This window comes from Hylobates moloch, unplaced genomic scaffold, assembly GCF_009828535.3.
Source record: "Hylobates moloch isolate HMO894 unplaced genomic scaffold, HMol_V3 SCAFFOLD_1, whole genome shotgun sequence".
NCBI lineage: Eukaryota > Metazoa > Chordata > Mammalia > Primates > Hylobatidae > Hylobates > Hylobates moloch.
In genome coordinates, this window is record NW_026652276.1 from 64,892,072 (window position 1) to 64,912,718 (window position 20,647).

General features: G+C 34.8%; 1 protein-coding gene across 7 annotated transcripts in view; it reads right to left on the reverse strand.

Moving 5' to 3' along the window:
- AGPS (alkylglycerone phosphate synthase) overlaps positions 1-20,647 on the reverse strand; it is a 148,220-nt gene that overhangs the window by 41,830 nt on the left and 85,743 nt on the right. For all 7 annotated transcript variants that reach the window (XM_032755298.2, XM_032755299.2, XM_058440831.1 and 4 more), the window contains exons 11-12: positions 14,895-15,022; positions 4,055-4,106 (exon numbers count right to left, since the gene is read on the reverse strand). In XM_032755298.2, the coding sequence (XP_032611189.2) occupies positions 4,055-4,106; positions 14,895-15,022 (180 nt within the window). The remainder of the gene's footprint in view (positions 1-4,054; positions 4,107-14,894; positions 15,023-20,647) is intronic.

Here is a 20,647-nt window from a genome sequence, read left to right on the forward strand (position 1 = left end):
GGTTTTACTTTTTTTTTTAATTATATAGAAACAATTCAGAACTATAACCAAATATGGAGTTAATGCCAAGTTTAAGGTTGTTTCTTAATTAATTCTTAATTCATCCAGAATTCTTGGCATAAAACTAGCAACTGCTTCCTTAATCACACCCGGAGAGTTAAAATTGCCAAAATAACATAAATGGAGTCTCAAAGTCTGTTAAATTAACATCTTTGCCTGCAGATTAAGCTTAATTGAGTGAAAACCTTTTACTGTTTTCTCACTTTTCAGAAAGTAGTAACGACTCAACTCCTATGATTGTTACATTTAAGAGTCATGCATCTGGCTTCAGTGTTAGCAGCCCAATTCAGAAAAAGGTGTCATACCATTTATACAAAATTTTTATAAAGAATTTCAGTCTTAAGTAAATCAAAATTATCTCCAAACAAAAAGTTTCTTTTTTAAAAAAAGCCTTTAAGGTTTGGGGATTTTGTTTGTTTTTAAAGTGTAGGCCCTTCCTTTCCTTCTTTTAAAATAGGTGCAAAGAGCAAACTAGCTGTTTCTAAAACTACCACTGGTAGTTTTTTTTTCTATCCTTTTTTTTTATAAGAATCTCAATCTGTAGTACTACTTATTACTACATTTTTGCTGATTATAATAGGAAACTGTGTTACATAAAAGACATTAAAAAAAGCCAACAAACAAACAAACTGAACTGCAGGTTAGATAGAGATCAACCTAGCAATCTTTTTGAGCTCCTGGATCACAAGTAAGAGATATGCTTGGGGATTTTTTTCTTTTATTTTAAACTATCAGAGATGCTTCCTAGTATAACTAGCGCTTTAAGAGACAATTTCTAGTATCTATAAAGATAGAAACAACGTATCATCAAAACATTCATTTCTGGTCCCAAATGGAACTCATCCTATATTAACAACAACTAGAAATAAATATATAAACATTTATATATTGAATGTGCATGTTGTATTCTTGGCAGAAGTTGAAATTATCTATTCTTTATACAAAAGCCTTTATACAAAAGATTCAGTTATCTTTATACAATGCATGGGGACTCCATATGATACTACTCTGATATGAAATAATCCTTAAGGGTAAATGTTCACCTTAACTCATCGAGATTTATATGCACAATTTCCATTAATGCTAGTAGAATTACTCACATACATCTCTGACACTAAGGTGACATGATAGCTTTGAAGAATAAATTATTGTAAAAGTGATACTGACTTTTAAGTGGGTCAAGCATTAGTATCAACTAGATAATATTATCTTTTACTTTTTCTTAAATATGTTGCCTATCAATATAATTACATTTTAAACATATTCTAGCTATTGTGGGTTTTTTTTTTTTGGTTTTTTTTTTGAGACGGAGTCTCACTGTGTCACCCAGGCTGGAGAGTAGTGGTGTGATCTCGGCTCACAGCAACCTCTGCCTCCCGGGTTCAAGCAATTCTCCTGCCTCAGCCTCCCGAGTAGCTGGGAGTACAGGTGCTCGCCACCACGCCCAGCTGATTTTTGTATTTTTTTTTTTTTTAGTAGAGACAGGGTTTCACCATGTTGGCCAGGCTAGTCTCAAACTCCTGACCTCAGGTGATCCACCTGCCTTGGCCTCCCAAAGTGCTGGGATTAAAGGTGTGAGGCACTGCGCCCAGCCGCTATTGTGGTTTTTTAAAATATTAAACTCATTTTCAAATTTACTAGCTGGACAGTTTGATTAGTGAATTTTCTGTTATTTCAATGTTAATCAAGTCATTTGAAAGGATTTATTAATTATCTATATTTTAAAGCCGTGGTTACAGACAGTGCAAAAACTCTTGTGCTTTGTAGTCAGACAAATCATCCCCAGCTTTACCACATATGATTTGTGGACTGTGGTCAAAATAATGAGTCTTTGAGTCATTTGTAAAGTGGGGATACCACTCTGATGAACAGTCATGAATAGAATTTTATAAAGTGTGTTATTGACAATATGATCAGCACTATGCTATCTAGGATTTGTTCACCCCCTTGCCAGTTTGATGGTTAACTGAATCAATATACAAATGCCTATTATGTGATAAGTGCAGGTGATAGAAAAATGACTAAGAAACATACCCTAAATTTGAGAAACTTTGGTTTATAGAGGACATCTTTGGATTATTTCAATATACTCAATGATATATATCACTTCAATATACTAAAATTAGATGTCAATATAATGTATTAAGAGTTGTACCTGAGGTAGAGATTATATTAAAAATATTAACATCTAATAATACGGCATGTGCTTCGTTAACAACCAATGTGGTATAAACACCGACCAATCAGCCATATGGCTAGTGCAGGGTGTGGACACCTTTTGTTGTGCTAAGCATTATTTCCTCTGTTGCTTGATCATGAAGCCATGACAGGATATATTAATGTTAAGGCTTCAATTAAAACTGAGAAATAAAAAAGGTTATATAGACAGCCAAAAAGCATGATCAGATCTGTATTTCAAAAGGATCACTTTGGTGGCTAAGTAAAGGGCAGAGGGAGGGGAGACACAGTGAAGACTAGAGAAGGTAGAACCTATAATACCACAGAGGGGAGCAAGCTAGAGGGGAGCAAGTAAGTATGTTTTCAGGTATAGTAATGAGAACACGGAAGAGGGATAACAGGAAGACGTTCTTTAAACCTTGTTATGGATTCCAATTATAAATAAGTATGGCCAAATCATAACTAATTTTACAAAGGTGCCTAGGTCTAACATTGTTTACAACAACAATAACATATAAATGAATAACACAGTCTTATTAATTAAATGCATGGCTCTCTTTAAGACCTAGATCTCTAAATGCAGGCCAAAACACACAAGTGGTTTTTCACTTAAGTATTTCATTACTTATAGAACATATTTATCTTAAACTTTTGTCAGTAGTATAGTATTTTGAAAGTAATTTACTTAAAGAAATAAACAATTATGACTAACTTAGAAGAATGTAATCTTAAAACTCTTGATATGTTATGAACCTGACTTTAGTTAAGTTTCTATATAACTATAACCATGCTTCCCTAAATTAAAATCTCAGCTTACTTTTAGACATGACAAAAGCCTGCCTATCTTTGTCTTTAGTATTTATTACTGAACGATCACTCCCATGATTTTAGGAATTGTTTTGAGGGTATTTAAATTCTATAAACTTAAATCCCAAAGTAAATTTCACAATATAAGTACAACCCATTATCATATCTTTTTCCCAAGACCACCACCCATTCTTCTGTTATTTAATCTACCCAATCAATCAAATCAGTCTAATTGTTGTCTTCAACTCCTCCTTTTATTTAGCCTTCCACATCCAGTTAGCAAACTGATTTTCTGAAAATCTATCATCCATTCTCTATCTCCATTGCTGCTGCCATGCTCAAAGCCCTCAAACTTTGCTTCTGGAACTGTTTCATCTCCTAGTGTCTCTCCTCCATGCATGTACCCTTCTAATCTATCCTGCACAATGCTGCCAGAATGAGCAAAGATGTAAAGTTGATTGATTTTATTCTTCAAAGAAATCCCACTGCTGACAAGACAAAATCCAAATCTATCCTGCAAAGCCCTAGCCCACCCATCCAACTTTATCTCATGTAACAACCCTAACCCTACCCTCTATTTGAGCCATATAGAACGATTTGAAGTCCCCTAACACACATCATCGAGTTTCACACCTTCACATTTTTGCTGCCAAGTGAAGAAGTCTGGTAGAGAAGAGGAGACATCTAGGCAAACTTGTATACACCTTTGAAGATTTAGCTCAAGCATCTCTCTTATAAAAGCCTTTTCTGACTCTTTATCCTCAAGCAAAATCAAGAAGAATCAATTCCTTCATTTGCAGCCCAAGGTATTCAGTGCAGTCTTCTTTCACAGGCCCTCCAACACTGCTGCCTTCACTCATTTATGTAATTGTCTATCTTCATTAGACTGACATCTTCCTGAAAGGCAAGATTGACATTCTTTCTACCTCTGCACTCCGTGCTCTTCCTACTGATGTTTCATAAATTTCTGTGGCTAAATGACATTTTAAAATTACCACTCCTTACTTACCAAACTGAAACTGCTTGTTGTCCATGAGGCGAATAGATGCCGGAGCACATCTCTGTTTTAAAAAGAAAAAAAAAAGTGATACAAATTTAATACAGTAAGAAGCTAGACAGGTAGAATATGAATATTATCTTTCTATATTTAAGAGATCAAGAGCTTAGTTCCTAAGGATTTACAGAGGAAAAAAAGTTAACTTTTCATATATTTTTATGAAGACAAATATCAATGACTTCTATAAAATATTTGGAGAGAAGAAATCTACAGATATAAATAAATACAAACATAAGTTACCAGATTTTAAATTTATCAGCAGAAAAAGCTGCCTAATGTCTGGCAAAGACATATGAGAATATCCTAAAAGAAATACCAGATCCCAAAGTGGATTATTTTAGAACAAAGACATTTCTAAAACTAAAATCCAGTGCCTCAAGTATTATGCCATTTTATGAACTATACTGTATTTTATCCACAGTAAAGGTAGAAGATGAAGACATTCTGACTTTTAGATGAGCACTATTCCAGGCAAACCACACAGCCTCCAAACATCACTTAAAACACAAACACACAGCTTTAAAGTCATATTCCAAACAAAAATTACATTAAAACTATCTTATTTTCTATTTTGTAGTCTTATTAAATGTATAGTAGTTTAAAAATGTTAAAGAAATGTACAACCTGAGTAATTTCAAATATTGGCATATCTTTGTAGTTGGGTTGATACTTCTCAAAACGTTACCAGTTTCCAAAAATACTAAAGGAAAATCAGTTTTCTTCACATTTACAAACCTGAAATGTTTTTAATAAAATGGGCACAATGACTTCTAATAACATATACGAAGCCTGATTAGACCAAATTTCTTTTCTTCATAAGTAGAATATACATATAACATATATATTTATATATTCTGGCTTAAGCGCATAAGTAAAATATGAGAGAGTAACAGCCACTCTGTCATTCATAACAAAAACATTTTAAGTTCCTATCAGCAACTTGGAAATTCCATCTCCCGCTATCAACCACATTCTACCGCACCTTTATCAATGGCAAGTATTATTAATGAAAACAATTCACATAAGTACACATATATCAGAAAATGTGAGGGGATGGGCGCAGTGGCTCACACTTGCAATCCTAGCACTTTGTGAGGCTGAGGTAGGCAAATCACTTCAGGACAGGAGTTCAAGACCAGCCTGGCCAACATGACGAAACCTTGTCTCTACTAAAAATACAAAAATTAACTGGGCGTGGTGGTATACACCTATAATCCCAGCTACTTGGGAGGCTGAGGCATGAGAATCACTTGAACCTGGGAAGCAGAGTTTGCAGTGAGCGAAGATTGCACCACTGCACTCCAGCCTGGGCAACAGTGCCAGACCTTGTCTCAAAAACAAAACAAAACAAAACAAAAAAAGGAGGGAAAGGAAAGTATATTACATTTAGTATAGTAAATTTCTATGGGTATTTAATCTTTAAAACAATTAAAATATGCAGGTCTTGATTAAATCTTGGTTTGCAAACACTATTCATAAAACATATCTTGGAGATAACTGGAATAATCTTATATAATGAATATTAGATGGCATTAACAAATTACTGTTGATTGGCCAGGGGCAGTGGCTCACATCTGTAATCCCAGCACTTTGGGAAGCCAAGGGAGGCAGACTGCCCGAGGTCAGGAGTTCAAGACCAGCCTGGCCAACATGGTGAAACCCCATCTCTACTAAAAATACAAAAAAAAAAAAAAAGAAAAAGAAATTAGTCAGACGTGGTGGCACACACCTGTAGTCCCAGCTACTCAGGACGCTGAGACAGGGGAATTGCTTGAACCCAGCAGGCAGAGGCTGCAGTGAACCACTGCACTCCAGCCTGCTGGGCAACAGAGCGAGACTCTGTCTCAAAAAAAAAAAAAAAAAATTACTACTGATTTTCTTAGACATGATAATGGTATTGTAGTTATAAAGAAGAACACTATTCTTCTGTCTTTAGGAGATGGTGCTGATGTATTTAGGTTAAGTACTGTAAAGTCTGCAACCTAGGCTAGGTGTGGCGGCTCACATCTATAATCTCAGCATTTTGGGAGGCTGAGGCGGTGGATCAGCAGAGGTCAGGAGTTCGAGACCAGCCTGACCAACATGGTGAAATCCCATCTCTACCAAAAATACAGTATTAGCCAGCCGTGGTGATGCATGCCTGTAATCCCAGCTACTTGGGAGGCTGAGGCAGGATAATCACTTGAACCTGGGAGGCGGAGGTTGCAGTGAGCCGAGATTGCACCATTGCACTCCAGCCTGGGCAACAAGAGTGAAACTCTGTCTTAAAAAAAAAAAAAAAAGTGCAACTTAATTTCAAATGGTCCAAAAAACATACACACGTACATGTTAAACAGAGCAAAAAGTTAATTATTGTTGAATATATGAAGTGGATAGACAGGTGATCACTGTACCAGTCTTTCAAATTTTCTGTATGCTTAAAATTTTCAAATTAAAAAGCTGGAAAAAAGGCAAGAAAGCTCCAGGGCAACTGCTGTATCATATAGCAACTAATATTCAATTACAATGAGTGTGTTTTTAAGTTGATAATCAAGTCACATAAGCTAGCTCCATCCAATATTCCTATTAGTATCAAGGAGGCATAGTAGATGGTAACAGACAAACACTATCAAAAAAGAACTAATAAGCTAAAGAAATTTTTTTAATTTTAGATATTAAAATTATTTTAACATGGACTTCTTTGAAATTATCCAATTCAAACCAACAGTTTTAAAGTTTCATACTTCAATAGTACCAGACTTTTAAAAAGTCAGTAGAGTTTTTCAGTTATTGTCATAACTAAATGCTTATATAAGTAAAGCACTTAAAAATAACATCTAGGTTGGTTTATGATCTCCTGGTAATTGATATTTGTAAATCATTGTACATCATTCTAAATATACAAAGCTGAAAACGTTTCTTACAATTCGAAATAATTAAAAGTTACCAGTACAGTTAGTTAAATGGAAGGTTCTATAATCAATAGAGCAAAATAATGTTACTATTCTTAAAAAACAACATTCAATTTGAGTTACTATACATACAGTTAAGATTAGGTTGTGTTTCCACTGCTTTAAAACTAATTTGGTAGGTTTAAAAAAACCCCAAAAGATTGCCTTTAAAAGTTAGAGACAGCACAAGTTCTGAGAATTTGAGCTCTAAATTCACTCCCATGTTATTCACTAATGCAGGGCTGAGAGTATTCCACAGATTTTGTAAAGGAGGGAAAAAGGTCCTTGAGTTAAAGTGACCCCTGCTGGTAAGTGATCAAAACTAACCTGAGAGGGAATATTTTTACAAATTTTAATGATGGGTTAATGATAAATTCAGGGAATTCAAGAACACTTAGACAGAAATTGCTTACTAAAACTGAGTTAATGAAATAATTGATTTCTTTCCTGCTATGATAAATGTACCCTTACTAGAATCTCTCAAATCATCAAACTTGTACCTAAGTATATTTTATACTTAATAGTCTGAAACTATATGAAACCTGATATGGACTAATACAGAAATATCAGTATACTTTTTGTACTTTAATACTGAAATAAATAACCACGATGACCTCACAACATGGATACAAGACTGACTTAGTCAAATTGCTGGCAATTTCTTCCCTTTAGGGATGCTACAACCGGGAATTTACTTGACTGCATAATCTGAAAAGTAAAAACTACTCTGATTAGTCTTATTTACTTAGTACTCTCTGCACTAACTTAAAAAGCAACATATTTCTCAATCCTATCATTTTATTTAAAAACATTTCCTCAGCCAGGCACGGTGGCTCATGCCTGTAATCCCAGCACTTTGGGAGGCTGAGGCGGGTGGATCACGAGATCAGAGGTGAAGAGTGGGTGAACCAGAGGGTTGCAGTGAGGTCGTGCCATGATCCAGCCTGGGCAGTGGGGATCCTTTAACATCAAAATATTTCTGCAAAACTGGTTTTTCTAAAACTAAGTCATAGGTCTTACTTGTCACAGAAAAAATCAGAACTTGCAATTCAGATGAGACATATTTGAGAAGGTACCTCTTAAAAGACTAGTTACCAGCAAAATAAATTCAGTATTAACATATATTTCACATGTCTGAGGGGTTTCTGCTAATGTAATGTCATAAGCATAAACTATAAAAGTATAAGCATTGAATGGCAGCCACGTAACTCTGGTCCATGGCTAAGGAATTAATTATACTTGATTGAAAACATTTGTTTCCTCAAAGGGTAAATCCACATCCTATGTAGACTCTAGAACAGCCCAAATTCTTGAGCCTAGAGACTACATTGGAAATAGTCTATCAATCTCATGTTGTATCAGAAGCAAATGCTTCAATACTAAACTCCATGTGCCATACAAAAATTTGGGCACAAAAAATTATCATAATATGCAACATCCTCACCACATCTAACTGCATACTATCCATTGCATTATGTTGGTTATCAAGCTAAGAGCACACTACCTCAAATAAGGCACACAACAAAATTGATTAATTTGAAAGTTCAAATCCCAGCACTTTGGGAGGCCTAGGCAGGTGGATCACAAGGTCAGGAAATCGAGATCATCCTGGCTAACACGGTGAAACCCTGTCTCTATTAAAAATACAAAAACAAAATTAGCAGGGCCTGGTGGCGGGCGCCTGTAGTCCCAGCTACTCAGGAGGCTGAGGCAGGAGAATGGCATAAACCTGGGAGGTGGAGCTTGCAGTGAGCCGAGATGGCACCACTGCACTCCAGTCTGGGTGACAGGGCGAGAATCCGTCTCAAAAAAAAAAAAAAAAAAAAAAAAAGTTCAAAAAAGGCTATGTAAAAAAAGATAATTTGTTAAATGTGAATTTCTGGATATAAAAACTTAAAATGTAGACAAATTCTTCTTCTAACTAATAAGTCAGAGTTGGTATCACAGATGAAACGATAGAGTATTTAAGGCTACAGTTATTACCGGTTGGTCATCTTAGAGATGACATACTGACTTACAGCTAGGAGTCCGTATGATAAACAGTCAGAACTTTTTATTTTGACAAGTCAATTGTTGCTTGGTTTTAAAGAAAAAAATAATACATAATAGGGAGTGAATATTGCCCTCCACTTATATTAAGGAAAAGACCAAAAGATAATGCCAGTCTCCTAATTATAACTTTATAGTTTTTCAGTTTAGTAAAGGTATGATAACTTGTTCTGAGTAGCTTCTGGTAGAGAACATGTCTCATAACTGTCTTAATTTTGCTGGATCAAACAGTAAATGATCCAATTAACCAAACATTTGACTAGGGTTATTCTCTCTGCTTCAGAGAAAGAAAAGCATGACACACAAAAAATGATTTAAAATAATTTCAGTTTCTCTATGTAATAAATACTCCCAAGAATTACTGTTGAATAAAAAGAAGTTTTAAGTGTTTTATAAGGTAAGTGCTAAACCTGACTCCTTCCAATTTATTTGAACTCCTCCAAGATAAATTAAGTTGAAAACAGAACAATTCGTAAAATTCATGTCTTCCCAAATTATAATCTAAAATCACTAAAACAAACAAAAAACCCCAAACCTTTATCAGTTTAAAATTGTTTAAAATAAAAGTGATAGAAGGAAGGAAAATTACCCTCTGTCAAAAAGTAGTGGGAAGAAAAGCTGCATTTTCATCTATAATTCTAAAAACCTAGTTCGAAGAAACTAGGTTTTACTGAGAAGAGTTTTGAGAGGAATGAGTACTAATCAATACCAAATACAGTTTTTCCTCTTGTTGGAACAAATGCTCCTCTCAAAATACCACAGGGCACAACTCCTAAGTTTTTATTGAAAACAAACAAAAAAACCCGAACTTCAGAAATTGCTTCTGAGCTTGTTTTAACACTCGGTTTTCCTTTTAACCTTGTAAAGACATCGTCATTTCCAAACTAACAATTTTATTTATCTCTTTTAGAGAATAATAAAACGTTATATCTAACACTGATATGCTGATTAAAAAACATTATTTTCCTCCTCTTGAGAGGCTACAGTAGGAAATGTATTTTCTGAGAAAGTCTTAAAAATCATTTACCCATCTACTGAATAAAGTAGGAGATTATACTGGACTGCCACTTATGAGAAAGAATCACATTAATCTTCCACTAAATCCTCCTTTCTAGCTTCTCACAAGGCAGTGAAGTATTGAAAGAGGATACTTCCTCATATGGACAAAGATCGGATGAGAGACTTTAGTAGACATCCTTCTGCTGCCAGTATAAGGTTGCTTAATTTATTTCCTTCAGTAAGAATAGTAATAAAAATATACATATAGCCCACTTTGCTATTTGTGAACAGTCATGTATGTTCTTTCCCAAAAGATATTTATCCAAAATTACAGTTTCCCATTTCAAAAGCAACTTGAATCTGAAAACATAGCAAAGATGGAAGTGCTATAAAATGACAGTGAAGAATTACAAGCAACCAATTCATTATTCAATCAAGAATTTGGCACAATCATAAGCCATGTACCATCTACTTTAATGGCTCTTAATTCCCCTGCTATCAACTGAAATTCCAAATCCCAAATTGAACAATGACTAGTGCCAAAACCTGATTTTTTCAATTTTTCTGCCTGAAAACACTATTACAAAGGAAGGCAGCAAATACTGTACCACTCTTGACATATGAGACTTGTATGTTCTACAAACTAATATACAACTTTCCCTAAACCATTATAAAACCTTTTATCCATTTCCAGGTAAGATAAACATTAATGCCTCTCTCCATGTGCATTATAATAGAAGTAAAATATGTAGGTTTCCAAAATTTTTAGATGTCCAAATCCCAGTAACTACTCTTAGCAATTGCTCCATTATTAAGAGCAATGCTCGAGAATAGAATATTATCTATCTGGACTTTTAAAATCAGTTTCAAGTAAGACAAACTTCCTAGGCCATAATATTTATATTTCTAAAAACTGTCAATTACTAAGTACATAGAACCAAATTGTCAAGCTATAGACTAGAAAGGACCTTTCTTTATGACCTGCTTTTTTAACCACATGGTAGCACTATCAATCATTATCTTTATTTTGTTCCAAGATATATAGCTAATACAGTTTTTTTTGTTTGTTTTTTGAGACAGAGTCTTGCTCTGTTGCCCAGGCTGAAGTACAGTGGCACGATCACGACTCACAGCAGCCTTGACCTCCTGGGCTCAATGGATCCTCTCACCTCAGCCTCCAGAGTAGCTAGGACTACAGGCGCATGCCGCCATGCCCAGCTAATTTTTGTATTTTTTATTGAGACGGGGTTTCGCCATGTTGCCCAGACTGGTCTCAAACTCCTGGGCTCAAGTGATCTGCCTGCCTCAGCCTCTCAAAGTGCTGGGATTACAGATGTGAGCCACTGCGCCTGGCTCACTATAGTTTTGTGTAGTGAATTTAGATTATAGTCATTGGGTGAACATCCTAAGAATTTTTTTAAATGAGTAAAAGGACAAGTTGCACTGATTTCTGCAAGGATGAAGGAAAATTCCATACTTGCTTTTCAATAGCACAAGTAGGTCTTCTGTGTCACTTTCTATCAGGGGCATATCGAATTGTAATAAAAACTGTATCAGATTACACCAACTATTTATGTTGGAAATGTTGGAAATCAACATTTCCATTGTAATGAAATTATAAACTTGGAATTTTGATACATTTGTACATCACTTCTTATTAATGAAATTTAAGATAGATTTACATGTAAGTATTTGCAGTGTGGAAAAGTAGATGGAGCATCAAGAAAACATAAAATATGCACACATCCAATCAAAAGATTTATGAGTGTACTAAATCTGTGTCCTGTACAGGGGAGATATTATTAAAGGGGCAGAGTTGGTCAGTACAGACTGAACATGACCTCTCTGAGATATTTTGTTGAAAATGAATACAAATCCAAACTACTTTTATAACTTCTGTAATTTTTAAAAAAATCTAATTTGGGGCTGGGCATGGTGGCTCATGCCAGCAATCTCTACACTTTGGGGGGCCTAAACTGGAGGATCGCTTGAGTCCAGGAGTTCAAGACCAGCCTGGGGAACACAGAGATCCCATCTCTACAAAAGTTAAAAAAAAAAAAAATTAGCCAGGTATAGTGGTGTGTGCCCATGGTCCCAGCTATTCAGGAAGCTGAGGTGGTAGGATCACCTGAGTCCAGGAGATTGAGAGGCTGCGTTGAGCTGTGATCATGCCACTGCACTCCAGCCTGGACGACAAAGTGAGACCCTGTCTCAAAAAGGAAAAATCTAATTTGGCATTCATATTTTTTTTCATAAAATTAGAGGCAATAATGGTGAATTAGAATTATGTCATTCAAGACTTGAACAAGAAATGATATGAAGTACAATTCTTTAATAACACTTTTTGTGGCTGGGCACGGTGGCTCATGACTGTAATCCCAGCAATTTGGGAGGCTGGGGCGGGCAGATCACCTGAGGTCAGGGGTTCGAGACGAGCCTGGCCAACATGGCAAAACCCCATCTCTACTAAAAATACAAAAAAATTTGCCAGGCATGGTGGTGGTCGCCTATAATCCCAGCTACTCGGGAGGCTGAGGCAAGAGAATTGCTTGAATCCAGGAGTCAGAGGTTGCAGTGCACCGAGATCGCGCCATTGCACTCCAGCGTGGGAGACAGAGTGGGATTCCATCTTAAAAAACAAACAAAAAAACACACTTTTTGTGGGGGGGGAATAGTGAAGCTCAACAAAGACAGAAGGAAAATAAAACTATTTAAGACAAGCAGGGGATGGAATTTTCCTTCATCCTTACACAAATCAGTAAAACTTGTCCTTTTATTCATTTTTAAAAATTCTTAGGATGTCCACCCAGTGACTGTAATCCAAAATCATTACACAAAGATAAGTCATAATACAAAATGAAAACACTTGAAATTTTAAAAGCTGCTCATTAAGAACAGTCTGAAATTAATGAAAATATATATAGGAATATCTTTGTTTTATTTTTCAATTAGTGAACTTCTGGTCATTAAAAAAACAAAAAAACAAAAAAAACACCCTAGCTTCCTGTTCTTTCATGTATTAATTCATAGGCAAAACCATAAGGCTCTGCAAGTTCTTTTACTTCTTAATATCTAGGGTATCTCAATTTGAAACTCCTTTCCTCTGCCTTTGAATTATGGAATATTTTAGAAACAAGTACCAGAACACACGGGAATGTCACCACTCAGTGCTCAGATGTTACTTTAGTATAACAAATACTATTTACTCTAAAAACTTATCTCCAATCCTCCTCTACTTAATAATCCTTTATTGTTTTAAATATTATTGCCACCTCGTCATTTTAGCAAACATGGTGTTAATACTACACACTCTAGCTCCCTAACCATAATATCATATCCCCAAAGTTCTAGTGAATTAGGGCCTCTAATGTAAGGATTTCAACTGTTACTAATCACTTCTGCCTTACCACTACCAAAGTAACTTGCCACAAGTCCAAGAATGCTTATTCTAGGACCACACTTCCTTTTGAATCCTCTCCCTACCCAGGAGTAGTCTAGCAATCAAGATCAAAGGACCTATACTAACAATCTAACTGACAAGTAAGTGAAGCTACTTGAAAATTACAAAAATTATCACATCAGCTGGTGAATTAGGTGGTCATATAGCTGTACTTCATGAAAGTGGGAAACTGCCAGACAGAATGAGTGTCTTAGAAAGTAAAAGTTTATGAGTGTATGGAATAAACAGCACTGGGAATGATATATATGTGAGTAAATAATGTATATATTTTTTCTCATTTTAAAGTTCTTTAAAGCATTAATAGTGGTTGTCTTGAGATGATGGGAAAATGAGAGACTCTTTATCATTTTCCATTTCTGTACCTTACAAATTCCAAGATAAACATAGACTACTTGCTCGATATGATTCCTTTGCCTCAACAGATTCTTCCTCCACACTGCTCTGGATATTAGGAAGCTGACCTATATGGGTCACATCAAAAACTCCCTTGTCCTCAAGATTCTACTTGGGTATAGCTGATAGGAAGTATTAAAATTTCAGGAGTTTGAAGAAAGAAAAAAAAAGAGAGGCTAGAGTTCCTTTTGCCTTGTCAACATTCCCTTGACTTCCTCTCTGCTGGGAAAAGTTGAATTAAGAATTATTCATAAAGAGTTGTAGTTTAAACAATAAACCAAACGCCGAGAGAGATGTAGAAATTTCCATACTGACAGAACTAAATACATAAATAAAATTACTTAGCATTATCTTGTCTTAAAAAAACTTAATAATATATTTTTTAAGGAGAGGAGAAAATAAAAATTCTTTTTAGCTTATTATACATACTATATTCCTTAATTTAAGCTATAGCTTAGATAATATTATAAAACAAAGTATAGCCTAGTAGCAGCACATTCTATGAATTGATGAAGTTGAATTACCTATATTTAAATTTTGGGGTCTTTGATATTTAGCCATTACTTTTAATTTCAATAAATGTCTCAATTTAAATTAAATATCACTTCAATTAATCATAAAATATCTTACCCAAAAATAACTTAAGACACATAATAGTCAATAAAAGGCAAAGTCATCTGAAGCTACCAAAGTACGTATCTCACCTTGGCTTACAATCATATAGCCATCTAGACCAAGAAATAGGTTTGATAGCAATATACTTACTCAAAGAAATAGTAACTGCACTTAAAGGATGACTGTACAACACTACCTTTTCATATAGAAGTGGGTAAAAACCACAAATATAATACAACTAAATATGAAGATTAGTTGTAACATATCACAATCAACTATGTAGTAGAATTTGAAAAATATAAATACATAAACATATATATGTATATATATATTTTTTTTCTTTTACCTGTTTTGCAATTTCTCTTAAACAGGCTACTCCTTGTTCAAAATTAGGGAAAGCTACTGAGCCATACTTTTGGTATTCAGGGACTGGTCTGATTTTTATTGTAGCTTCTGTTATTACACCAAGAGTTCCTGAAAAAAAGAAGGGGGAATAATCCAGTACATCACATGACAATTTTCTAAATCATATTTCAATCTATTTAATCTATTAATTCAATTTATTATGCATATTTAAATTTATCAAGTCTACCTGGGGAATAATGGCTACTCAAGTCATTCTAGAAAAAATTATAAAATTAAGCAAATTTTATAATTTTTCGAAAAAGCTTTAGGAATATGCTTTACTTAGTCATGTACAAATATTTTTCAACATTTTAAAGTAAACTTTATCCAAGAAGGTTACTTTTAAATGGTTTTTAAAGTATTACAACTTATTAAAATAAAAAAATTGAAAAACAATGGGTTCTTATGTCTCATGTATTCAGACAAAAGTGTATTTTGATATTTGTGCTTATTTTTAGTCTTAAAAACAATTTATTGGGCAAAAAAACCCTAACCTTCAATGAGAATCTAAGATGATAGAAGAAATCTGAGGAAATATTATCTTGCTTTTTTTCCTAAGAATTAATAGAAAGAAAAGATAAAGGCATTACTGAGATGCCCTTTTAAGGAACAAAAAATACCAGATGGAGACAAAGTAGTAATTATAAATACCTAACATAAGATGACCACCAATAAAAGAAATGCTCTTTAAAAAGAAAAAATATAAACACACACACAAATTAAAAAATGAAAAAACAAAACGAAACAAAAAGTAAAAAAAGATTAAAAAAAGAAATGCTCTTTTCTTTATTATAAGCGGGACTAATTAGAGAGGAAAAAACAAGTTAAACTATTATATTCACAAAGCCAACCTTTTCAAATGGTTTCTGATGTACAAATGTTAGAAATTAATAACTTTATTAGTAAATTTTCTGAGCATTATTTTAACAAAAGAGTAAAGAAGGGAGAAATCCTTGAAACTGCAGATCTTCATAACACAAGAAATTTAAAAGTTTCGCAAAAACCAAAGCTTCCAATAAGTTTACAATATAATTAAAACAACTTGTCAATATATAACACAAGATTAAAAACTATGACAAGTCTATGAAAAGCAAATTACATTAGATCACAATATATTCACCACATATACACATGATTTCCTACTGAGGTTATAAAATAACTTGTGACTTGTATGATCATAAAAGCTCTGCAAATTTGGCTTGATAAATATTTTAATACAAAATAGATATGCCTTACAAAATTTAAAAGATAACAAAAGTGACTAAACGTTCTCTTTTGTTTTAGCATCTTTACTGAGACATAATTTACAGACTACAAAATTCACTCAAAGTGCAAAATACAATTTATTTTTTAATTTTTTTATTTATATATATTTTTATTATACTTTAAGTTCTAGGGTACATGTGCACAATGTGCAGGTTTGTTATATATGTATACATGTGCCATGTTGGTGGGCTGCACCCATTAACTCGTCATTTACATTAGGTATATCTCCTAATGCTATCCCTCCCCACTTCCCCTCGCCACAACAGGCCCTGGTGTGTGATGTTCCCCTTCCTGTGTCCAAGTGTTCTCATTGTTCAACTCCCACCTATGAGTGAGAACATGCGGTGTTTGGTTTTTTGTCCTTGAGATAGTTTGCTGAGAATGATGGTTTCTAGCTTCATCCATGTCCCTACAAAGGACATGAACTCATCCTTTTTAATGGCTGCATAGTATTCCATGGTGTATATGTGCCACATTTTCTTAATCCAGTCTATCACTGATGGACATTTGGGTTGGTTCCAAGTCTTTGCTATTGTGAATAGCGCTACACTAAACATACGTGTGCATGTGTCTTTATAGCAGCACGATTTATAATCCTTTGGGTATATACCCAGTAATGGGATGCCTGGGTTAAATGGTATTTTTTTAAATTTTTGAGATGGAGTTTCGCTCTTGTTGCCCAGGCTGGAGTGCAATGGCACGATCTCAGCTCACCATAACCTCTGCCTCCTGGGTTCAAGTAAATTCTCCTGCCTCAGCCTCCCAAGTAGCTGGGATCACAGACATGCGCCACCATGCCTGGCTAATTATATTTTTAGTAGAGACGGGGTTTCTCCATGTTGGTCAGGCTGGTCTCGAACTCCCGACCTCAGGTGATCTACCCACCTTGGCCTCCCAAAGTGCTGGGATTATAGGCATGAGCCATTGCGCCCGGCCCCAAAATACAATGTTTTGCGTTATATTCACAGACATGTGCAACTGTCATTACAATCTAAGTTTAGAACATTTTCATCATCCCAAAAAAGAAACCATATCCACTAAACAAACCCTCTCCATTTCCACTCCCACCCCCTAGCCATAGGCAACCACAAATCTATTTTCTGTCTATACAGACTTGCCTATTCTGGACATTTCATGTAAAAGGAACTCGTAATATCTGGCCTTGTGACTGGCTTATTTCGCTTACCAAAATGTTTTCAAGGTTCATCCATGCTATAGCATGTATTAACATTCCATTACTTTTTAATTCCCAAATATTATTCCATTGTATAGTATAACTCATTTTGTTTATCTGCTCATCAGTTGATGAACATATAGGATTCTACTTTTTGGCTACTATTAATAATGCTGCAATGAACATACATGTACAAGTTTTTATGTGGACACATATTTTCCTTTCTCTTGAATATATATCTAAAGACTTTCTTAATTTCAGAAAAAATTTTGATCCTATTCCATATAATATCCTGACCCCAGCTACCTTTTCCCAAGGCTAAGTTCTAGGTGAGTGCAGCTGGGAGGTAGTGCTCCCCTGTAGCTCCGGGCCCCAACTGTGGGACAAAAGCTCTACCTTGAGTGTAGCACACTAAAACTGGGGTCCCAATCCCCTTGTCCTGGCTCATAAAGGGCTGGTTTCTTGCCAGGAGAAGCAAACCTAGATAACATAATTTCCTTCCCGACTTTCTCCCAGCATTCAGCTCCTAAAGCAGAGGTGTTACTCACATGGAAACATGCCATTGTCCCCACCCCTAACTCCTGAGCCATGGTTCAGAGATTCTCTCTGGGGAGAGAAACAGGCCATAAGACAGATAGCTCCTAATCTCTTTCCAATGGAAATGACTTTATTTGCAACAGAGCATGGTGAAGTCCAAGTCCAAGGACATTCTCAAAAACAGTGAATGATGTGGTAAAAAGGTAATTGGGAAGCCACAAGTAGATTCACTAGAGATATAGCCTAAAATGTAGGCCATCTAGTTTGCCTGGGAGACAATGGGGAGGACCCCTCTTGTGCTCGCCCTAAAAATCTCAAACACTAACCTCCAGAACTACCCCTTCTAAACTGTCTGAATTTGATTGGATTATTCTGGATTATTCTGATGACAATGTCACATCATTAAAGATTATAAATGAAGATAAACTATTAAGAAGAATCAAATGGAAATTCTGGAGTTGAAAAGCAAAATAACTGAAATGAACAATTCACTAGAAAGGCTTAACAACAGATGGTCTCTGGCAAAAGAATGAATATCAAACTTGAAGATAGATGTATAGAGATTATGCAATATGAAGAACAGAGAGAACAATGGATGGTGCCTCAGAGAAATGCAGGAAACCATTAAGCACCCCAATTTACGTGTAATGGGAGTACTGGAAGAAAAACAGAGAAAGGAGCAGAAAAAATTATTCAAAGAAAGAATGGCTGAAAACTTCCTAAATTTATTAAAAATCAATAACCTATACATCAAGGGAGCTCAACAAATTTCAAATAGGAGCAACACAAAGATATCCACAAACAGACACATCATAGTAGGAATGCTAAAAGTCAAAGGCAAGAGAAAAATCTTGAAAACAGCAAGAGAAAAATGACTCATCAATCACAAGAGAAAACTCATAAAGTTAACAGCTGACTTAGCAGAAACAATGAAAGTCAGACAGTGGTGGGATAATATATTCAAAATGCTGAAAGGGGGAAAAATGTGTCAACCAGGAATCCTACATCCAGCAGTTATCTTTCAAAAATGAAAACAAAATAAAGACATTCCCAGATAAAAGCTGAGAGGACTTCGTTGCAGGAAAACCAGGCTTACAATAAATACTAAAGGAAGTTCTTCAAACTAAAAGCAGGTGACCCCAAAAGGTAATTCAAATTAATATATACAAAAAAGAGCACTTTTGAGTCTTCTTCTATTTTATGTAATTACAAAAGATAGTATTAATGCATATTGCTTCTCTTTTCTTCTCACATCTGATTTAAAAAGCATTGGTATAAAGCAATACATATATGATGTATTTTTGGATCTGTAACATATACAAATGTGATATATGTGCCAATACTAGCACAAAAGAAGCGAGTGAAAGTAAAGCTCTGTTGGGCTAAGGATACGATTACAGATGGTAATGTAAACCCACAGGAACAAATGAAGAGAAGCAGAAAGGATAAACAAAATGGGTAATACAAAAAAAGTTCTATGTCTAGAAATGTTGAATATCCCTTATCTGAAATGATTAGGGCCAGACGTGTTTTCAATTTGGGATTTTTTGAATTTTGGAATATATGCATTATACTTACCAGTTGAGCATCCCAAATCCAAAAATCCAAAATCCAAAATGCTCCACTGAGCATTTCCTTTGAGTGTCAAGTCAGTGCTCAAAAAGTCCCAAATTTTGGAGCATTTTGGATTTTGGATTTTCATGTTTGGATGCTCAACCTGTACTTGCTCGCCTTTCTTCTTTCAGCTTCTTTGAAAGCCAATTACATATAGTGGTAATGTTAGCAATGTATTGTTGGTTTGTAACATTTATAGAGGTTACTAAGGAGGTAACTCAAACAAGTATACTGAAAAAAATCACTAAGGAAATTAAAATGCTACATTAGAAAATACTCACTTAAGGCAAAAGAAAGCAATAATCACAAACTACAGAAACAAAAAGACATGAGACCCACAAAGGGGGGAAAAAAAAGGTAGACATAAATCCGACCATACCAATAATAACATTAAATGTGAATGGGCTAAACAACCAGAAGAAAAGACAAAGATAGTGAGACTGTTTTTTTAAAAAGATCCAACTATTTGCTATATACAGAATCTACACTTTAAATTCAGAGATACGACTAGATCGAAAGAAAAAAATATATATAATGCAAACAGCAACCACAAGAAAGCTAGAGTGACTATATACTAATAGCATACAAAACAGACTGAAACAAATTATTACTAGCTATAAAGGACATTTTATAATGATAAGCCATCAGGAAGACAAAACAACAAATATAAACAGAATGCACCTAATAACAAGGTACAAAAATTATGAAGCAAAAACTGACAGAAACGAAGGGAGAAATAGATAATTCAACAATAACAGTTGGAGACTTCAATGCCTCACTTTTTATAATCGACACAACAACTAGGCACAAGACCAAGAAGGCAATAAGACTTGTACACTATAAACCAATTAGACCTAACAGAATAGAACACTCCACCCAACAACGGAAGAATATACATTTATTTCAAGTGCTCACAGAACATTCTCCAGGATAGACTACATGCTAGCGAGGTCATAAAATAAACTTGAACAAATTTCCAAAGACTGAAATAATACAATGTTCTCAAGCCATAATGGAATGAAATAAGAAACTGATAAGAAAGAAATTGGAAAGCTAACTAATATGTGAAAATTAAACAATACACTACTAAATAATCAACAAGT